Here is a 13,245-nt window from a genome sequence, read left to right as displayed (position 1 = left end):
TCTGATTGCAAACGCGGCAGAGTGCCAGGCAGACGGTTCTGTCAATCCCCCACCACCAGTACGATGCCGTCGCTACCGAATGCCTCCTTCACTACCACCAACATCAGCAATATCGCCATCGCTACTAATACTAACAGACCGTTCCTCCTCCACTTCCACCGCCACCACCTCCACCACTACCAACTCCATCGGCGGTGGCACCGGCAGGAGGCCACCATTGCCACCACCATGGAAACCGACCAGACGACGACGAATGCGCATTCTGACTTCAGTCCAGCCGACGGTTTCAACCTGTCAGGTCGCACAGGTGCTGGCAGGCGTGGAGAATAATAGAATCGTTTCGTCGATGCGACCGTTCTTCCCTCATATTTTTTATTGTTTATATTTCGCATACTTTCGACGAGTTTATTGTTCTCTATCGATCGGCCGATCGGTCGGTAGAACGGTCTGTTAATCGGTCGGGAGAAATCGGTTCGATGAAAGATTTTTTAAATCGGTACAACATCGGAGTGAACTTTTTCTAGGAGAGGAGAGAATCGTCGTGAGTAGAGAGGACATATCCTCTCTCTGTCTTTCTGTTTCTCTCTATCTCTCTCTCTCTCTCTCTCTCTCTGTCTCTCATTTTTTTTACACACACGCATACGAACGAACGAACGAACGAACGAACGAACGAACGTAAGCTAGCTCTTCTGTTCTTCTTCTTCTTCTTCTTCTTCTTCTTCTTCTGTCTGGGAGTGTTAACAAGGGCGTGCTCCAGGGCCAAGATATATATGGAACTACCCCATGGATAGTAACATGTCTACTGCCGCCTTCATGCACCGGTATGGGAACTCTCAGTTAGATCGATAACTTCTCTATTTCTCTCTCTCTCTTTCTCCCTCTCTCCCTTTCCTTATGGCTTCCTGTTCCTTGTCCGCGCCCCAAACATTTGCCCGTTCTACCTTTTCTATCAAAACCGAAGATGTATGAAATTTTTGAGATCGAGTTAACGAGAAAGCGAGAGAATGAAAGAGAGAAAGAGAGAGAAAGAGAAAGACTCGTTACTTGTTTGTTGCTATGCAGAGGTATGCCGTTTTGGCGGTACCAGCCACGGCTGTAAAAATATTGTCGCAAATAACAATAATTCAAAATCTTCCGTTTTTCGATTGTTGCGTCAAGTGCTATAACCTTGGTTATGGCATTTTATCGTTTCTTTTATCATATTCTTTAGCGTTGACGAACGACAACGACAACGACAACGACAAAGACGACGACGACGACGACGATGACGACGACAAGGAAGAGTCGTGTATTTTGTTTCCATGTGAGCGATACGCGGTCGATAATGAACTCGCGCTGGCTTCTACACGACCGGTGTGTCCCTTTCTCCAAAAGTGCGTGCGCCACAATTTCGTTCGAGCTTGTTCTCGGTCGTCGTCGTCGTCGTCATCGTCGTTCACCCTTGGCAAAGATCCCATTTTTAATTGAAACATACCACGGATACTTCGCCATTAACCACTATGAAGTCGTATCTAATTTCTTTCACTTTTATTTTTCCCTTAGGTTTCTTTTTTTTTTTCGTCTAGTACCTTCCCCAAATCGCGTTTATCCGTTCATAAAGGTCTCTCGGCTTTGTCGGGACAAGTGCCTCGTTCAATCCTCCTCTCGTTTTCAGAGTCACCGCCCTCGTTTGTACAACGCGCCTCGTGAAATGCGACTAATACGCAAATAACACCTCTTTCTCTTTCCTTATATATAATGTATATATCCCTGCCTTCTTTCTCTATTTATTTTACATACGAACGAACGCACGTGTAACTTTGTTAATAAATGCTAATGCTTCGATCGCGAGAATTATTATGCGGAAATATCGTTCCAGATATTCTCGTTAGAGGAGGAAGGAAAGGTGGGAGAGGAAAGTTTCACAAACGTAAAATGTATTCTAATGTTAAAACGTTGGAGTTTTTTGTAGTGAACAAGATGGTAAGATGGGAAGAAAGAGAGAAAGGGAGACAGAGAGAAAAAGAGAAAGAGATAGAGATAATAAGAAGCAACGTCTTACGAGCGACGTTCGAGAAACTAAGAGGCTATTTGGTAGTCTACGGCATTCTATTAACCTGCATTTTCACGAGCACCGTCACCTGTTCTGTTCCCTTGGAACAACACAGTGTCGAATCGGACCAGCCCGCTTTCCTTGAACCTGCGGATACCGCAGCCATTGACCGCGACTCTTTCCTGTTCTCCGTGACGAAGGGGCGTGTATGTACGCTCCTTCTCTTTCTCTCTCTCTCTCTTTTTCTTTCTCTTTTTTTCTCTCTTTCTCTTTCTCTCGCTCGCACTAACTCTATCCGTCTTCCCTTCTCTCGATCTTTTTTTTCGAACATTTTCTTTATTACCATCTCTTTCCAGTCGGGAATACGCTTTCGAGAGACGCGATCATCCCGGCGCAGATTAAAATCGTTACTACGCATCGCGCAAAATAAGATACCGCATTCCGTGCAACCATCGACTTCTTCTATATGTGTCTACTACTAAGTTCTTCGTCGCATATATATATATATATATATATATATATATATATATATGTTTCGCGATACGTTGTGTATCACGATCGTTTGAGAGAACGAATCGACGTTACGACGTTGCTCCGCGTGCGACCGTATAAAATTACGGGAAATATCAACTGATGAAGGTCGTGGCTGGTAGAGGCTAACGAAGCGATATTTGAATCGAGAACGAGTCTAACGTAAAAGATACATACGAAGAGCATATGAGGCGTTTCTGTTTGTTCGAGTTTTTTATCTTTATTTTTTCTTTTTCTTTCTTTCTTTCTTTTTTTGCTCAAAAATATCTCATGAGAAATATATGCTCGAATTAAAAAAAATTATACGGCCATGACGGCGATAACGTACGCCAAAGTAAAGACATTACGTTCGTTATCCTAATCTCTTGGAAGCTTTTCATGGCCGTTCGCAAAACAACAACGATCCGTAGCCTTCCTGGCCCCTCGTTCGAAGGGGGCCGAGTATGGTGCGCTTAGTCACTCTCCGCATTAATTCCCACCACGTTACCCTCCTATCTGCGAGCCCCACTTGCGAGCCCAAAGTGCATCCCCGTGTTTCAATCGATAAGAATGACTGCAACGCGGAGGAGACGCGTACGGAGACATACAAAGGCACCAAACGGGTAATCGATACGAGTCTATCTCTCTTCCTATCTCTCTTCCTTTCTCTCTCTTTCTCTCTGGTCATCTCTTTTATATTGTCGTTCTCTTTTGCTCGAAAAGAATAGTCAATTCGATATCCGACTAATTCGATATATATCGATTTCGAAGATTGAAACTTGCTTCCGATTCGAGTAGAATTTTTCAGAATTGAATTACACCGTATACAACATCGTATTTAAATTTTCCGAACAGCTATAGGCAGTCAATCGAGATAAGTCCTCCGTTGTTTTACGACTCAATCGTTAAAGAAACACGAGGTCCGGCAAAGTGCAATCCATTTGATACAAATCGTTCGATCGTAGTGGTATAGGAATGTAAGTACTAGTCCTTCGACCTTCATCTTTCTTTCTTGGCGACGTATAAATTTCTCCGTCGGTACAACAAGATGTAGAGGACGAGGATCGCGCGCTGGAATTTATCGAAGCTCCGTTCGCATTTTCCTTGCGCATATCTATCTACTGATCGTGCGTTACCTCAACACCTATATATATATATATATGGGTTGCGTCTGATTTTCGTCCTGACACTTAAATATATATATCTATCTGTAGACATATAGTACGTATGTATATTATATACATATATGGACCTATAGTTGTAAGGGCTTATATCGCGCGTCTAGGTTGCATCTGATTTTCGTGTTGACACTTATGTACATATGTATATCTATATATATATATACCGTCCGAGTTGCATGAATAAATACATTTTTTATTTTAGATGAAACAATGAATTTTATCAAAGCTTTATATCTAACTGTCGTTCTATTAGATAACTACTATTTTATCCTATTTCTCTTTCTTTCTTTTCAAAGAAATACGTTTTAACGTAGCCGAGTTATCGTTAACTCCATTCAAAATGCAAATCGAGAATAGTTGCTTTTCTTTTCCTTTGTACGTTTCTACATTTTCGATATTTAAAACGGTCAAGGCACGTAGAACATTGTTTCTTGCGAAGAACCAGGAATGAGCGTCTAACTGGAGCACCGATGCTGGAGGACGATGGAAAAAAAGTCATGGCTACGGTAACCGGTCATGCGCTCTCTCTCTTTCTTTCTCTTGCTCTCTCTCTCTCTTTCTATCTTTCTCTCTCTTTGGTTTGCCGAGATAAGAACGTGATACTTTGAGCGTTGCGGAAAGAATAAGGTCAACGGCTGGTATTAGGCCCGCATTAGACGCGTTAAAAGTGCATTCACACGAAGCTAGAGCTTCGTGAAACTTCCGATGCTACCGGCACGTAAATAAATAAGTATGTATCTGCAGCACGGTTCGTGATGTGAATTTCATTTTATTTCAGTAAAATTAGTCGATCGTGAGAGTAACACGTTCTATACAAACATAATGTAATTCTGCATAAATAAAGTGGAAGGTCGAAAAACTATGTTTCATTGTTAAATTTTTATCTTCTTTGGGAATTTCGTAACACAGCTGTAGTATTCCTTCTCTTTTCTCTCTCTCTCTCTTTTTTTTTTTAATCTCGGTGTAATAAATTATTTATGAAATAGTCGTAATAGAATTTTTAACTTCGTTGAAAATTTTTTAACATCGCTAAATCCTTTCTAATTTCAATTGTTACTTCGACGTAGTCAAGTATTTCGAAAATAAAAGCAATTAAATCGTAATATATTTAACTGTGAAATTTTCACGAAGCGGTTAGATTTACGTAGTATTTATATTGGCTTGTTCAATTTTTAGCTTGGAAGAGTATTGTAAAGCCATTAGATTTTTTTAATCACGTTTGTTTCTTCGATGCACGAGAGCATTCACGTACATATATATCTTTGACGAATAGGGAGCATGAACGACGACGATCCGGTAACGGAGAACTGCAAAGTGAAACTCGCGGAAGGTTTCCTATAGGATTACACGAACATCCATGAGAGCGAGCTCAGCCTGGTCTGGTCCGTTTATGTCGGTACCGAAACTCGTTTTACTCGTCGAACGATATCGGATACCGGGACGAGGAACGTTCTTGTATTTACTTACGCGCCACCCGGAAGATTGATCAAACGGAAATGGTCCACGAAGTTTCTGCGAACTCCTGAGATTCTTCCGAAGTTCGAATATCTGCTTCCGTTCCTCGAAATTTATCGATGTCTTTCGTTTATTACAAATTGAGAACATTCTCAAAGTCAGACTCTTGCTCAATCCTAAAGTAATTTATATATGCATTTATTGTAATTATTAATTAAACTAAACATATATTTACATATTATATAATATATAAATAATGTAAGACAGATAGATAGATAGATAGAGAGAGACAGAGAGAGAGATATGTAATGTAAGATATTATTATATACAATGGGAAATTTAAGTATTTGTACAATAGGAATATATTTCCACATTTTTCATATTTCTACTGTGCAAATAGCGAAGTTTCTCACTGTATATAGATAATATGGAACATAGCTATGCAGAATAATATGTAACAGATATTTACATATCTACCTATGTAAAAAATTTCATTTACTTTCCTTTCGATTAAGAAAGAAAGTAGAAATAGATGGAAGAAATGGATTTTATTATATTTACTAGAGATATTTATTAAGATAAAATAGAAGAGCGATAATTATCAACTTTCGAAACACCATCGTATTTTAGAAATAAATATTTTATATACATAAATAGAAAAGAAATAGATTCGCAAGGAATATATGGAGAAAATACGAAATGTTCTATCTAAATATGTGAGTTTTTATGGAAAAAAAAAAAAAAAATAGAAATCGATGTAACCTTTAATATTCGTTAGAATAGAAAGGCAGAGAGTTTTCGTGGTATTGTTTTTACCTTAGAAGGAACAATACCCATATCGGTAGATGATGCTCACTAGTGTAGAGAACCCGGAAGAGGGAGCAAAGAAATGAAGAAGAAGAAGAAGACGAAGACGAAGACGAAGAAGAAGTAGAAGAAGCAGAAGAAGAAGACTGATAGAACAGGTCGAGGAAGAGTTAAGAGAGTTACAAGGAAGAGAAGGATTATTATAAGTCGACGCATCGAGAAATCTCGCGATCGATTCGCAGAAAGGTACGGCCTCGAAGCTACGAGATATTTCCTGTCGACGAGTTTCCGAGGTGTTTGACTTTTCTACGATCTAACGTAGGATCGCTACTAAATGACCGTTAAACGATCAACTACGATTATCTTGATCAGATGAGTATATATATACATATATATATATATAAATATAAGTATAGATGTACATATATCAATATATCTATACAATCAGGTTTTAAATCGATAAGATTGAAACTTTATCGAAGAAATCAGAGACATCGATGCTCGCTTAAGATCGATAGATCGATTGAAACCCTATCCTATTATATTATAAAAAAGAAGAAAAGGAAAAAGAAAAAAAAGAGAAAATCAATGTCTACGTAGGATCGATAGATCGACCGGACAATTTAAAAAATTTTTCATACGTTCAAGTTCGATCCTTTTGAATAACGAAACTTCGTATAATCTTGATATCTTATAATTTTCCCAGAGAAAATCTTAAGACGGAGAATTAAGAAATGGTAGGATCGTTAGAGGAAATCAAAGAGAAACGATGTATAATTTCCGAGCGGTCTCCGGGAATGCTCCGAGCACGGCGCGGAACGCAAGGAACGTCGTTCGCTCGAGAAACGACCCACGTCTCGAGCATTTATCGTGCAAACCCGGAAGATCGATGGAGAGGAAGTCGTTCATAAGCGTAAAACACACTCGATGTCGTTCGGAAAATAAAAACGATCTTGTCTAGTACACGTCGATGACCACACGAACCTTCTCTCTCTCTCTTGTTCTCGTTCTTTCTTTCGTTTATTCACTGACTCTTTAGAATTATTATCGATTATTTGACGGAGATATAATCTTTCTCGACGAACGATCGCTCACATTCTGAAAGCTGTTTTATTCATTTTAATAATATCTCCTTCAGGATTATCCAAACGTACTGACATGATAACACTCGGTGCTACGTAAGTAAAAGCGAGTCGAGCAAGCCTAATGCGCTTTTACGATCTCCAAGCATTATCCTATTATTTTCTAAGACCGTAAGGCTATTATTAATAGAAGTTAGAAGAATCATAGGAGAGATTTTAAATGACCATGTATATAATACCGATTTTGACGATTCATTTATTTTACGCTACGCGGAATTATCTATTTCTTCTTAGATATTTCTTACTCTCGATATTCGAAGCAAGTCGAATGGCAAAGAAAACGGTAATTATGTTTCCGTGATAGAACGACATTCCCTGACATGGATTAGCATTCATCGTTTCGACTAACTAGTGTTTCGAAGGGAGTCGACAACAAAGCGAGGAATGGGATTATGAACGAGATAGTGCTATTAAACGACGAGAAAGAGAGATAGATAAAGAGAGAAAAAGAAAGAAAGAAAGAAAGAGAAATAAGGGAGAAGGGAAACGTGTATACGATCGTGGCAATAACAGTGCATTAACCGCGACATTATGCATTAAGGAGGACGTATAATAAGAGAGGTCCTCCTGCATAGTCAAGACTGCCGCAAAGGCCGTAAGTTTCGTAATTCACGCGGTGATTTTGGGGCCAAGCTGTGCAACCCAGCCGAAAGAGAAAAAGTGTCGGCCTACTTCGTCCGTCATATTTATGAGAAATGACAATGGCGAGCGATTCAAATTGGTAGGAGAAAAAGAGAGAGAGAGAGAGAGAGAGAGAGAGAGAGAGAGAGAGAGAGAGAGAGAGAGAGAGAGAGAGAGAAGGAAAAAGAAAAAAGAAAGAAAAAGAAGATGTAAGATTCCAGTCTAAGAAGAATAAAAATTAAATACGTTCGACTCTACGTCTTCTCTCTCTTACGTCTCTACGTCGTCGAGCCGTGAGAAACGCGAGTAAACTTAAGAGTATACCTCGTAAGGAGAACGTTAAAAGGAACGAAGGTATGCGAGGATAAGAAGAAGAAGAAGAAGAAGAAGAAGAAAAAGTAGTAGAAGAAGAAGAAGAAGAAGAAGCAGAAGAAGTAGTAGTAGAAGAGGAAGAGGAAGAGAAGAAAAGAGAAGAAAGGAAAGGGCAAAGCAAGCAGGGTGCTTCAAGGGAGATTAGCGCGATGGGATTTAACGCAACCACATACGGCGAGCACGCATATCATTGGTACTAAGCAAACGAACGAATCTCCGCACTTCGTAAGTCATTATTAACTCGCGTAATTATCCGCTCGAGCCGAAGATGGTAGCTCCCGTGCGGGAGCTCGAAAAAGACGAAGAAGAGGAAAGGTAAAAGGAAGAAGAGGAGGAGGAGGAGGAGGAGAAGGAGGAAAGAAGGAAAAGAAGAGAACGTTGCTAAGGATAGGTATTTAAATTGGCCTTAGTCAAGGGAGATACGCCATCCTTTGGAGGAACGACTATAGCCGCATGCGATTATCTCAAAATACGTCTCTCGACGTATTCCAGTAACTTCCTTCTTCCTAGTCCTTTCGAGATCATCCTCCTCTTTTTCTTCTTTATTTCTTTCTTGTCTTTCTTCGTTCTTTTGTCCTTTACTTTTTTTATACCTTCGATCATTCTCGAATCAATTTCCATTCGATTTTTTCAATCGATATAACGTTTGTTAACTTTCGTTTGAAATCTCTTTCCGAGCGAAAGTTCCGACAATTATACCGCGAATTTAATCGTCCGCGTTTTCCTTACTTCCGCTCGATAAACCAGAGAGAGAGAGAGAGAGACCCTATAAATGCGTGCTTTCTATAAAAACGATTTTACGCAAAGTACCTATGTAAGTACGTACAACAACGTACTACACTCGATTTACCCAGTCGCGATTTTACGAGCGATTTTCACGCGTACCTACTTACACTCACCGTTTTCATAATCGTCGGCCACCACTTCTTTTCCCGTGGTGAATTACGAGCCGGCGACGTGGGAAACGTCGAAACTTTACGACGAGACGTTCTTTCCGCGCGCGCTAGCGTGCACTGATCGTTCAAGAGACGCCGGGAAATCGGTAATAAATTGAAACGAGACGACCGATTCGATATTACTTTCAACTCATCCACGATGATTTACTTTCTATTTTTTTGTTGTAACTTCGGCGAGCACTTTTCTCTATCGTTCGTTCGTTTTTTCTTTTTTATAAAAATATCTAGAAAAATAAAACGATTATAGTAATTTAGAAATGATTTATCTCCAGTATTTATCTCTCGTAAATATATATCTCTCGCATAGTATACATACATATATATATATCCAATTTTTGATAGATAAATACCATCCGTAGCTTATCGTTAGCTCGAAAAATTAAAAACAAAAAATAGAAATTTATTCAGTAACGAACAGTCGACTGCACGTGCAATCGAACAGCAACTTCCTCTTTTGTTGTCCGAAACTCGAACACCTGCCGCACCATTCGCTCGACAATTCTGAGAGCCACGTTCTCTCTTCCTCCTCCAACACTTCTTTTTCTTTTCCTTCTTCTTTTTCATCATCGTCATCATTTTCTTTTTCTCCTACCTCTTCTATTTCACGCCAGTATAATCCACGTTTTTCTGACAGAGATCTTTCGAACGATTGGCGGAACTGTAACACCCGTGTATAACGGGCTATTGTTTCTCTTCTCGCATTTCGAGCGAGTTCCGAAACAATACTATAAAAGGTCGCTTCGAGATTGGTATATCGAACGAGTAGATCACGAAGTCTAACCTGCGTAAAAAGGGTAAACTCATTAGTTCCCGTTTAACGACGCGTTTAAGTCGATCGTAAAAGCTGTCTTTAAACCCTTCCTGCAAACATACACATGAACATATATATATATATATATATATATATATATATATATATATATATATAATTTGCAACGTGTTCCACTGGCCGTATTGGAAATTCAGGTGCGTGAGAAAATTCGAGATATCGAAGAGAGATGACGAAGTAACGAAGAAGAGGAATATTGCATAATTACGGATTGCGAGGACGGTGTTACGTCGTTCGAAAAGTGGAAGTGAAGCAGAGGAAGATGTACTTATACGTACGAACAAACGTATATATATATATATATATACGTATTCGTAAAGAGAGTGACGCTAAGTTTCTTTCTCTCTCTTCTTTTTCTTTCAATGTCCGTCTCTTTCTCACGCATGTACAGGTGGATTCGCGAAGGAGAATACACACATATGTACGCTTACACGTTAGCGAGTAAAATGCTTCGACGATCGTTTTATATAGCAACAGCTGGAATACAAATACACGAGAGCGTACGTGTGTCATGGGAAAGGTCACTTAAAAATCTTACCTCACACTGAGCGTTCGCGCAAGCAGTATTAGCGGAATCTCGAGTGGAACCCAGTCGGTTATCTCTTTAGATGCCACGGAATGGAAATTATATCCACGACGCGTTAGGATCGCACACCGATAAGAGGACCGCCGTGCCGATCGTTTGCCGTTCTCGCCACAACTTCTTCTTCTGCTTCTTCTTCTTCTTCTTCTTCTTCTTCTTCTTCTTCTTCTTTTCCTTTTTCTTCTTCTTCTTTGTATTCTTTTTCCAAGAGAGCATCTCCAGTTTAACTTTCCAAGCTCAGTCTACCATGACGATGAAATATGTTTCAAAGAAACAAGATTCGATCGATAGATCGATAGATCGAAATCGTGGCTGGGAATAAATCGGTAATTAAACCTTGCCTCACGCATTTTCTTTTTAACGCCCATCCCTGAGCGCTTTTACAATAATAATACTTAGAGAGAATCGAGCTTAAAGGTCGATTCACTCCGTTCGTGATCATCGACTCGCGCTAGTGTTTCTCGCTAGAATGCTACGGAGTTTTATATAAATATGTATATAGTTTTTTTTTTTTATCATAAACCAGTATCATTGTTGTTTCGTTATTTTTGCTAAGGCTGACTATGTATATATTAACTGTATATATATTAAAAAGAAATCGATCATTTCGTTTTACTTCGTTTCATCTTATTAATTTCGAATGGATGGATCGTTGATATGGTCCAGCAAACTTTCGCTGTTCCTGTCTTCCGGTGAAAGATCAAATCCAACAGATGAGAAACGTTAGCGAGGACGAAGGAAAAGGAAAGTGAAACTTTCTTGACGTTCTCTTTTAGAGTCGATCTTTTTTTCCTTTTTTTTTTTCTTTTCTTCTTCTTCTTTCATTGTCTTTTTTTTTTTTCTTTTATTTTAATTTCACTGGAGGACCAAAAGGATTTCGATGATTCGAGAGAAACGAGTTGATTTCCGATTCGACGGAAAGTAAAGGAAGGGGAGATCAAGGTTAACTCGAAGACGGAAAGAGGTCGATGATCTTGAGAGGATCGACGAAGACTTGTGAATCGAATTCTTTGCCGAGATTATATCTCTTTTAAATTATGTGTACATACGACGATGTACAGTGAATCGTCGTCGTCGTCAATAGACGTAACTTCGCGTTTATATATCTAACCATATGTATACATATACATATATAAACGTTATATAACGCGCATTGATCTTACGTATTATCCTTCAAACTTTACTATAAAGACAACGACAAGCTTGTTACGAACTCGGATCGACCAATTGACGCCTAGAAACTTTCCTTTCCTTATACGATGAACTCGGTGAAAACCGCGCGCTCAGCCACATTAGGATTAGGATATATACAACTGACAATTATTCGCCGTATAAAGGGAAGTGGAATCGTGCCGAGCAGCGCGGAAAAGAATCCAACGATTTCTCGGAACTTTACGACACGCAAGATCGCACCTTTTGTTTCTCCTGTAATTTTCGTCCTGTATTATGCTATTGCGAAAATGCGTATAGTAAAATTGCTTTATGCGCGAAATTAATGTTGGTAAGAAGAAGAAGTATGAAAAAAGAAGTGAAACAAATAATCTCAATGCAACAATCAACTGCAATGTTCGACGTAACTCTAATAACTTATCGCACTAATTGATACGATTGGAATTTGTAGAGAATGTCTTATTTATACTACTCGACGCGAAATAAAAGACGAAACGAAACAAAGTGCGTTTAACAATATTAAAGTTACAAATTGCGATCTGTGTGAATAAATGAATTAAAAAAAAAAAAGGAAGGAGAATATCTACGGTCACGAGGCGACATACATACCATGGATAACTGTAGTTTCTGAACAATTAATTCCTACGATGGGATCTCTTCTCTCAGCGGATGCGTAACGTGCATCGAAGCGATGCGACTTTAATACCGTGCATATATCGGACACAGAGGATAATTGCTCGTTAGCCGAATTGTCGATCCGAATATCGAGGATCGCGAAGAACGTGCCTCCGGGATTCGAGTCGAGTTTCGATGGCTTTCACCGAGAAAAACGAACGAGTGATCGCTTGCTCGCACTCTCTCTCTCTCTCTCTCTCTCTCTCTCTTTTTCTTTCTCTCTCGTGAATTTATGCCAAGAAATAAGAGAGATCGATGTTGATCGATCATAGATTTGATCGAACATCGTAATTTGAAATTTGATAAATCTATCAAGTTCCTACAATCTCCATTGACACTTTTACACATTTTCTCTTTTTCCCTATTTTTTCCTTTGCTCCTTTTCTTTCGTACACATCGCATTTCGTCGCAATTTCCCGAAGTACATACTCGAAAGAGAGTTCAACGAGTTCCGAGTGCATTCTCCCTCTAGCTCGAAAGTATGTACAGAAGCAGCAGCAACAGCAGCAGTACCAGCAGTAGTGGTAGCGATAGCGGTAGCTCGGAGAGCCCGTGTACGGGCAAAACGAGCGCAATTAGTATCGCGAAACTGGAACGATCGGCGGCCAGGCGAGTCTTGAATATACATGAAAATTGAAAAACATTAATGCGCTGCTCGACCCCGCCTTCTTTTTCGCCGTAGTTTTTTTTAACGAACCTGTCGTAGAATTAAGAAAAAGAAAAAGAGAGAAAGAGAGAATGCGGATATTTCGTAGAAGAGTTTCCTCGAAATTTCTACGGTCGGTAGTTTCAAAACGCTTTAAACTTCCGGTTTCTTTCGAACTAAAAAAATTATTCGCAAATTTCCCGTCCGTATTTTACGTTAACAAAACTATCATTTATTCCATTTTCCTTCTTTTCTTTTCTTTTCTC

The 13,245-nt window shown here is 39.4% G+C and overlaps 1 protein-coding gene and 1 long non-coding RNA gene across 3 annotated transcripts in view; one reads left to right on the top strand and one right to left on the bottom strand.

The window, feature by feature from the left end:
• Positions 1-260: 260 nt before the first annotated feature.
• Positions 261-13,245, top strand: part of LOC127063681 (uncharacterized) — a 33,114-nt gene continuing 20,129 nt past the window's right edge. For both annotated transcript variants that reach the window (XM_050993724.1, XM_050993723.1), the window contains exon 1: positions 261-821. In XM_050993724.1, the coding sequence (XP_050849681.1) occupies positions 784-821 (38 nt within the window). In that variant the 5' untranslated portion in view covers positions 261-783. The remainder of the gene's footprint in view (positions 822-13,245) is intronic.
• Positions 9,324-12,222, bottom strand: LOC127063696 (uncharacterized). Its single transcript, XR_007781454.1, has 2 exons — positions 10,444-12,222; positions 9,324-9,857 (listed from the first exon to the last, which is right to left on the bottom strand). It is a non-coding gene; the product is annotated as an uncharacterized LOC127063696 (long non-coding RNA).

This window comes from Vespula vulgaris, chromosome 5 (genome assembly GCF_905475345.1).
Source record: "Vespula vulgaris chromosome 5, iyVesVulg1.1, whole genome shotgun sequence".
NCBI lineage: Eukaryota > Metazoa > Arthropoda > Insecta > Hymenoptera > Vespidae > Vespula > Vespula vulgaris.
This window is presented reverse-complemented; position numbering and strand designations above follow the sequence as displayed.